The 9,071-nt window shown below is 38.2% G+C and overlaps 1 protein-coding gene across 11 annotated transcripts in view; it reads left to right on the forward strand.

Moving 5' to 3' along the window:
- Positions 1–6,349, forward strand: part of CCDC187 (coiled-coil domain containing 187) — a 41,255-nt gene extending 34,906 nt beyond the window's left edge. For all 11 annotated transcript variants that reach the window (XM_075772189.1, XM_075772182.1, XM_075772185.1 and 8 more), the window contains 5 exons: positions 535–647; positions 1,174–1,342; positions 2,293–2,786; positions 3,230–3,309; positions 3,776–6,349. In XM_075772189.1, the coding sequence (XP_075628304.1) occupies positions 535–647; positions 1,174–1,342; positions 2,293–2,459 (449 nt within the window). In that variant the 3' untranslated portion in view covers positions 2,460–2,786; positions 3,230–3,309; positions 3,776–6,349. The remainder of the gene's footprint in view (positions 1–534; positions 648–1,173; positions 1,343–2,292; positions 2,787–3,229; positions 3,310–3,775) is intronic.
- The last annotated feature ends 2,722 nt before the right edge of the window (positions 6,350–9,071 follow it).

The raw sequence follows: 9,071 nt of genomic DNA on the forward strand, positions 1-9,071 counted from the left end.
GTAGCAAACCATGTCTGTGACCACTTAGTTAAACTGAATGATTTAGGGCAAAAGTTGAAGTCTCAGCTGTTCTTTGGAGCAGTTCAAATGATCTTTCAGAAGAGGACTGTCGAGCTAATCAGCCCATGAGGGAGAACTTTTGATGTTGATCTGTGCCTTGGTTACCTCTAGCGTGGGTTTTGGTACCAGGGTCTGTTCAGGATTAGCAAGAAGAAGGTGTAAGTTGCTTTGTTGAGGTAGCAGCTATGCGTAGATGAAGAAAGAGAGGAAGAGTGTAGAAATTTCTGGAAGAGGGCATTACAGTTGCTACCATGTAAGTGAATGATACGCAAGGTGATTGGATAAATAAGGTCATTGGCCCTTTCAGCTTCTGTTGGTGTGGCAAGGAATGTGGAGGGCAAAACTAAGTTACTCAAATTGTAAATATTTTTAAATAAGCCTTTACAACTGAGCTAAACAAAAAGCTATAGTCAACTTACTAATGGGAAAAAATGCAGCATTGGAAAAATTGTAACTTAATATTGTACCTTTCAGGACTTAATGCTCAGGATCATGTTTTATTACCTCTGGAACATGCAAATTCAGCTAGCATGGATGAACCTATATCCACACCCATTACAGGAGAAGGCAGAAAGTGTGCGTTTCTGGTAAGAATTCCATTTCTGCCTACAGAAATCATGCCCCAGGTTATGTTTGCCTTAGCATAGGACCAGCCTGAGACTCATTTGGCAGTTATGAACATCAAGTAGAAATCAGTCTTGTGTATTGATTCTGTGCACTCCAGCTAAAGACCAAATTTTGACATGTGCTGGTTTACCACAATTTTCCTGCTGCTTCCATTTTCTCTGTGTTGTTAACTAGTGACAATGTGTTTAAGCTCTCTCCTGTGGATTAGTGCTGTGCTGCTCCAGGAGAAACTAAACCTGTCCCTGGAGCAGTTAACTATTACTTGCCCATAGCAGCTCCAGAGACTCGTCCCTTTCTGATGTCCTACGAGTGACACAGCCCCAACGTGGGTACATACGCACAGGAGTCCATATGCACTAATATATCTTAGTGTGAACACGTAGATTTAATCTCTGATCTCTTAACTATTCTTTGTGCCAGTCTGCTACCAGCGAAGTCCTTTTCTTTTAAGACATTAACTCTGTCTCTTAAATATTTACATTCTAGGAATCTGTGCTGAAGGAAGAGGCATTTATTTCAAACCCAAAGATAGATCCTGAAGACAATGAAGATATTAATCCATGTGACAGCAAGTTCACAGTGAAAGGCTTGGGGATGCTTTCTACTTTGTGTAACTTATGCCTGGTTCAGGCAGAAAATACTCTTCAAGGAACTGGTAAATCATGTTTAATGCTATTATGTCCAATCTGTTTCAAACACTTCAATCAAACTTTAATCCAGACAAAAAGAGAGACAATCTTCTCATTTATTACCTAGGTGTCTTGCTCACTATACCCAATGTATAAATCACTGCTAGGCAAGATGGTGGAGATCTCTCAAAGGTTTATTATGAGCTATGATTATACTGCTTCCTCAGAACAAAATCATAACTTATTCTGATTGTGTTGTTAACAATTTACTCTCTTTTGAGGCATTTTTTACATAATTTAAAGGGGTTCTTTTTAAAAGACCATAGATCAGCTGAAGATAGACTTCGACAGGACATGCTGGAGTTATTTTTGTTTCCAGGTTTTATCCTCAGTTCATATTTCTTGCTTTCGGTAGGACATATAAAAAAATAAAACTGGTTGCTTATATATGAGTCAGTTATATCATTTATATAGCTCTGGGTATGCATAATCTCTGTATTATAAATATTTACATATTGTGGCAATAATTTGTATTTGAGTTATGTGTTTTTGCATTTACTCCTAGATACCATAGTGAGGGAGACTATGGATTTGTGTAATTAAGTCTTAAAAATAGTGGTCTTGATGATAGAAGTTTGGCATAGGCTGCACCTAAACTAGATTCTCAAGCCTAGCTTTGAGCATGTGGGCATCAAATTGTCTGAAATAAATCCTGTCCCTCAGGCAAAGAGAAATTTTTCCATGGACTTCAGTGGACCAGAATTTCACCATTGGTGTTTTGACTTCATTTTTTTTCTTCTTTGGCAAGAAGTCTTGTGCTGTTTCATAACCTAGAGTGTCAGTGCATAAGCACTGTCATAAACTCATAAAGTCTGGTAGCAAGCCTTAGATCCTTGTAGTCACAGCTACGTTGTGTGACTGAGATAAAGCACCACCCTGTATTTGCCTTCTGTGCTCAATAATCTGTGTATTTCAGGTGATGCAAAATCATCCTTAGGTCTAGAGAAAGAGTCTCTGATAGTGGAGAAAGCACACAAGGAGCAGAGAAGTCAAAAAACTCCAAGAGAAGAGCAGGACCCCTGCAGCCCATTTCAGGCATGTGGCAAGCTTATAATTTATCTTAACTGGGTTTTTCTCACGTAAATTTTCAACACAAGAAATCCTCGGTATTTGCTATCATGGAGATATTGTGCTTTGAACTCAGCTCGCAGGCAGAGAAGCTGAGGTTTTGTTGTACCATGTTAAAACACTGCCCTAAAGTCTGGGGGCAGTCCAATAGCAACTCACTGGTATTCTTTAGGTTTCCTGTATATTCAGTGATTCTTGATCACGCTCTCTGCAGGCTGGGAAAAGGAAGAAAGCATTTTCTTCTGATGATGAAGATGGGGAAAGAAGATCAGCACTGATTTCAGATGAAGCTACATTAGTGAAAACCCAGTTAAGAAAAGAAAGGTCATCCAAAGAACAGAGGTACTGTACCTGTCAAGGCCAAAACCTTCAGTCCTACCTTCCGACTCTTACTGACATGTCAAACCTTGCCTTGCTTTACAAAAAAACCTCAACAAACAAACAAAAAAACCCCCCAAAAACAAAACTCCTTTTATAAAAGAGTTTGACATAATACTTGTCACATTTGTCAAACGTTGTCTGCCAGTTTTTCTTAGGTGATCTAATTCTTTGGAGTCAGTTGAAGGTGTGCTGAAATCAGTTTGGTGGTGGGGAATCATCTTCAGAAGGCTTCGGGCTAGAGAGAAAGCATCTGAAGTAACAGCTAAACCACTTTGCATTATGCTGTCTGTAGGTAGCTAATACACCCAAAGAAATTTCATGTTCTAATCAATATTCTTGAATGATAGTGCATACCATACACTTCATAATTTCAGTTTAATCCAACTATAATGTTGTATTTTCAGATTTAGCACAGACTCTAAGAGAAAATTGGAAATCACACATATAGATGAAAAAGCACCTTCTGAAATCCCTTTGTCAGAAGGTAAGGAACACCTTTTCCCAGTAGAGTTTCTGTAGTTTAACATACAGCCTGAGTAATAGCTCTTCCTGGAGTTTGTCCATAGAGGATAAGAGCCTACTCCTTGTACCAGGTGGTGAAGTTACTTATTGGGCTAAAATAATAGAGATCTTAATGAAAATCCTGCATTCAAACTCTTCTGATCAGCTACATTGGACACTATTGTATTTGCTTGTTTGACACATTACTGAGTTCCTCATCTTTATTTGATAAGTCTGATTATTTTTTTTTGTGTACAGTGATATTAAAAATAGCCCTTATCTTGACTGTGTATGTAATGCTACTGTCTTCTGAGTGCAATTTACAGCTGAGGATTACTGGATTTGAAGCCTAAGTTACTTGTCAGCAACCTCTTCTATAAATTGTTTTTTTTCTGAAACGCTGATTTTTTTTTTTTTAAAAAAAATTCTTTTAAATGTTCCAGTTAAAGAAGTGGAAGTGCCTGTCCCTTATGAAATCCATCAGGTGGATGGTAGTCAGTGTTTGAAGCATTTGGATCATATTTCTCATGAAGCTTCTGATGAAGATCTAAATTTAACAGCATTTTCCGAAGGATTAGCTTCCACTGAATCATCGTCCAAGTCAAACAACTTCTCTCTAAGATGTGAAAGTGCCAAATCAGACTCTTCACTCCCAGAATTTCAGAAAGTGTCTGCAGTTTGGATTGACATCTTGGAAGGCTCCATTTCAGACTCTGAATTAGAGCTGAAAAATGGAGAGGACACAGATGTCAGTATCCCAGAAGAGTTTATCTATGACAATGGTGATGCGTTTCCTAATGTTTCAAAAAAGACTCTAATAGCAATAAGTAATGGAAAGGAAACGTTACCTAGTGACAAACATGATGAACATGAAGTGCCTGAAGATGACACCATTGAGACTTCATCACGCTCCCAGAAATACCCTGGAGATGTTTCGGATCATGGTTGCACTGATAATTTGCTTTCTGTCATTCCATCGGACAAAGTACATGCCTCCAAAACAAAGTCAGCACATTCCTCCCAATCTGATAACCCTGCCAAGGGATCGGATGAGCCACATCTGGATGCCTCAGAAAACTACAGTAGGACCAAAACATGTTCTCAGGAGATCACAAAACAAGGTAATGATGCAGTTGCCAGCTCATCATGCAGTGATGATAGTTACTCACCTAAGATCTATGAACAGCAAAAACCTAGTTCTACAACTAGCAGAATGAAAAAGGACAATGGAATTAACAGTTTATTTGTGAATCAAAATAGAGACCTAATGGGGGTTCTGCTGACAGGTTCTTTGAAACATCTAGATTTGGTTACTGACCAACTTAGGAACACTGCCTCTTTCCCACCTGACAAAGATATTACAAATAACAAATTATTAGCAAGTCTTTCTTCAAGAAACTTATCAATTTCAGGAGGTGAAAATAATCATGCACATCTTTTGAAGGAGCAACTCGCATCCATCAAACTCAATAAGATTGTATCTCTGCCCACATCCATGCCAGGAATTTCTGAGGAAGTCCATACAGAAAACAATTCATTTGAGTCTTTGCAAAGGATGGTCACAGGAAATCAAAACAACTCAACAACTAACAGGCAAGCCATAAAGAAAGCAAAGAAGGGACTGTTTTCTTCTGTCTCCTCAAAAAAGCAATTGTTTCAAGCTGAGAACTCTTCCACACGTGAAGATGATACAATTTTTATTAGTGATGAGGGTCTCCCTCCAGCTGATGAGGATACCTTGTCAGAAATACTGTCTCCTGTTGATGAAGTATTGTCCTATGGAAGTGCTGACTTGCCATCCTCTAATAAAAAGGATTTGTCATTTCCAAGTGAAGATCTTCCTCCTCCCCCTTTAGGTGCAGATGCAATGAAAAATGATGATTCTACCTTCAGTATGGATGATTTCCCATCTCCACCAGAACAAATGACAGTCTCGGAGACCAGAGAGTGTATGGATGAAGATATATCACTGAAAATGGATGCATTACCCCCATTACCTGATAACACTGTACCTGAAGAATTTCCCCTGCTCAAGCAAGAGAAAACTGATGCTTTTCCAACTTGGGATGGTAGTGTCTCAGAACAATCTTTAGTTAAAGATATTTCCAGTGCAAAGGGGGGCTTATTAGAATACCAACAAGGAGACGATGAGACACCTTTGCAGCATTTGGAGTTTCTGCCTGTGTCAAATCCTATTTCTTCTGGTGAGGCCAGTAAAAGTCCTGACTTCACAATGAAACAACACAAAACATGCTTAACACTGCCCAAAGCTGAGGAGGACAGTGATGACCCATTATTATCATTTGAAATTGGGGACAGAGTGCTAGTAAAGCAGACCCAACCCGGAACCCTAATGTTCAAAGGACAGACTTATTTTGATAGTGGCCATTGGGCAGGTGTTGCACTTGACAAAGCTGAAGGTGATAATGCTGGAACTTACAAAGGGGTGAAGTATTTTGAGTGTGCTCAGCACTGTGGTATTTTTGTCAGACCCAATGAGATTTCACACCTGTTGGGGGCTAACAAAAATGGTTCCAATTACAGTGGGAATGAAGACTCTGACTCCTCCTGTGATGATGGATCCTTCAAAGGAGACTGCAAATATTCTGACAATGATAAGCAGAGAGCAGGGTTTACAGAGGAGAAAGCAGAAGACACAAAAAGTGCAGGAGGATCACAAGTGAAAGAAAATCAGTCTAGGATACACAATGCCTTGCTGTCTGGAAAAGGGCAAAAGCCTCCACTTTCTGACCAGTGTAAGTGCAATGAATTCCTCTGCCAAAATAACTTGACGTGCTTGGGATCAGATAAAGAAAAAACAGAACTGACACAAATAAAACAAAGGATTCTTGCAGATGTGCTTCCAATGAAAAGTAAGACCAGTAACACAGATGAGGTAAATACAAGCAAAAATATTCATAGCTTGGTAGAGGATCAGAAAAGAAATAAACTTGCTGGTGATATTGCAAGTGAACTCAGTAAAAAACTTCTGTTTGACACTTTAATTGCATTTTCTGAAACAGCTCAACACAAATACAAAAGTGTCTTTGAAACAGACATGATGAGTTATGGCAAAGGCCTAAGACAAGAAGACAATCAGAAATTGTTTCTCCTCAAAGAAAATTCGGTTGCTATCTTATCTGAACAATCAGCAAAGGTTTCTGATGTTTTACTGCGTGATTTCGATACACTTAGCATTCATGGTTGTCACACAGTAGCAGAAAGAATTGTAAGTAAATTTGTAGATGATGCAGTTAAAGAATATAAGAAGATTAAAAGAAAACACGGATCAAAAGCAGACAAGATATTTCATTTATCTTCAGAGACTTCTCCGACCACTTTGCAAGTAAGTACAGTGAGAAAGTTTTTGTCTAAAGTGTTGGACCTGAAATATTTACTTCTTAAATAGTCCATCAGGAAGTACTATCACAGAAAGTTAAAAAAAAAAAAAATTTTATATATATATTTGTTTGGGGGGGGGAAGAGTAGTCCCAATTCAGAACAAAAATGTTTCAAACTGTCAAAAATCATCACAGAACTCCAAATTTGGAATTCTTTCTAATTCTGAATTCTGCCAAATACAATTAAAATAGGTATTATTTATGACACATCAGTAAGCCTTTCTCTGAGTCCATGAGTAAGAAGATGGTTTTATGTATAACCTTAATCAGTTGCTAATAATTGCAATACCTCTAAGAATTGTGCAAAAATATGGAGTATGTCACCTGGCTTTTCTTTTTCTCTCTGCTAAAGTTCCTTACAAAAATCCTTGATGCTGGTGTTTTTGGAAGCTCTGAAGACTTTGATCAGCCTAATTATGACCCATATATGCTGGTGAGAAAAACACAAAAGCAATACTTGTACAAATTAGATCAGTGGCACTCAGCTCCGTGGAAGAAAACTGTGGAAGTTCCTCTTGTGATACCACATTACAGTTCATATGTTAAGAAATTGTCTGCGTATGCTGTAGAAGAATTATGGACCCCAGAAAACATATATTCAGATTTCAGGAGAATCAGTGTGCCAAAGCACTTTGAATGTAATGATCTCCCAGGGACCGATCTGGAAACAGAAAGCAAAAGGATGTATAATCAGGTATTTTTAAAGCACTTTTATTAAACTTGTCTAGTGTTCTGTAGGCTGACTCATATTAGCTAGTACTTCATATTATTCAAGCTGCTAACACTAAATATAGCTAAAGGAACACTGAAAGAGGTATTACAAAATATTGCTTCTGGTAATCTACTGCAAAATAATTCTCCTAGAATAGATGTCTTTGCTGTGATACAGGCCTTTTGGTAAAGCTCTTCAATGATAAGACCCTGGACACCTAGACCAGTGTCTGTTTTGGGTCTGTTCAGAAAAAGCCAAGCTTCTTGGAAAGCTGCCAGCTAAAGAGTCCAAGTCTCCTTCCTTGGATGTCCTCTTGAGTTCGGACAGATGTTCATGTTCCTCAGCATCCTGAAACTATTGAGTTTTGTGGACCTCTGTTTGCACAAGGAGATTAAATGGTCCCATCAGGGCCTATTGTATAAGCCATCCATACTTAGTGAGTGTTCACACATTACTGTCCAACATCTGCTGTACAGGTTTACATGCTCCATCGGTCATGGTCATCATGACATCAGCTATAGGAACATCAGTCATGCAGGTGACGTTAGGAAATTTTGCACTGACATGCAAACCTTTACTGTCACCAGCCTAACATCCTTCAGAAGTGCTAAGAAAACTTTAGAAAGGGCATCAGTGAGAGCCTCAGTTTATGTCAGTACTGTGTTTTTGTTGTTACAGGTTATATTTGATTTGACTCATGAGTTGCTATGTGCAGAATATCAAGTATCTGCAAATCCAAATACATTTCCATGGATGAAAGAAAATTTGAGATCTCACCATCCCAGGCGTCTTTGCAGAAGAACAGATGTCAGTGAGGTCAAGGTACATTCTGGAAATGGAAAGTGTACAATCACAAGAGTCAGTGAAGAGAGCAGATATTGCAATGGCAAAAAGACAAAAATGTGACATTTGGGAGGATTATGGCAGTGTAACTGAAGTTATTAGAGAAGAAAACAGCATTGCTCTGAAATGCTTGAATGTATATAGAGTGAGCTAATTAGTCTAAATATTCCAAGCGTATGGAGTTCTGTAGAGGAATGGGAATTGGGCTTCTAAATCTCCCTGGTTATGACTATCTTGGGTGTAACCTCTGAAGTAATCTTATGTTTAAAATGTGTTGGTTGACCAGTATTGATCAGCTGCTTCTGGATCAGTTCCTTAAACTTTGGGACGTTTCTAGATTTAAAGCTGGATCTTCACCGTAGCACTCATTTGCAACCTTCACAGTGACAGAATTCCTATGAGCAGAATCCTTTTCAGCCTTTTCTATTTTGTAGGCATTTGTTCAGGGTGAAATTATTAAAATAATGAACCTGGAAAAGAATGACTTAGAAATGAAAAGAAAATTCCTTAATATAACCAAGTATGGAAACTGTAAGAGAGACAGAGTGGACCTTATTCTGGTAAGCAGACTTTCAAATGGAGATTTGTTTACTTTCTCTAGGTTTAAACTAGAAATTCTCATGCTTTTGTAAGAATTATGTTTACTTAAAATAACTTCAGAACTGCTAGTTATTGCATTTTCAGTACACTTACAGTGATCATCCAGTATTTCCAGTCCTTGTGAGTGATTTTAATTAATTAAATTAACAATGCATGTATAAAGTTGTTGGATTAGTTACAGTGTCTTAG

The sequence above is a fragment of the Balearica regulorum genome, chromosome 20 (genome assembly GCF_011004875.1).
Source record: "Balearica regulorum gibbericeps isolate bBalReg1 chromosome 20, bBalReg1.pri, whole genome shotgun sequence".
Taxonomy (NCBI): domain Eukaryota; kingdom Metazoa; phylum Chordata; class Aves; order Gruiformes; family Gruidae; genus Balearica; species Balearica regulorum.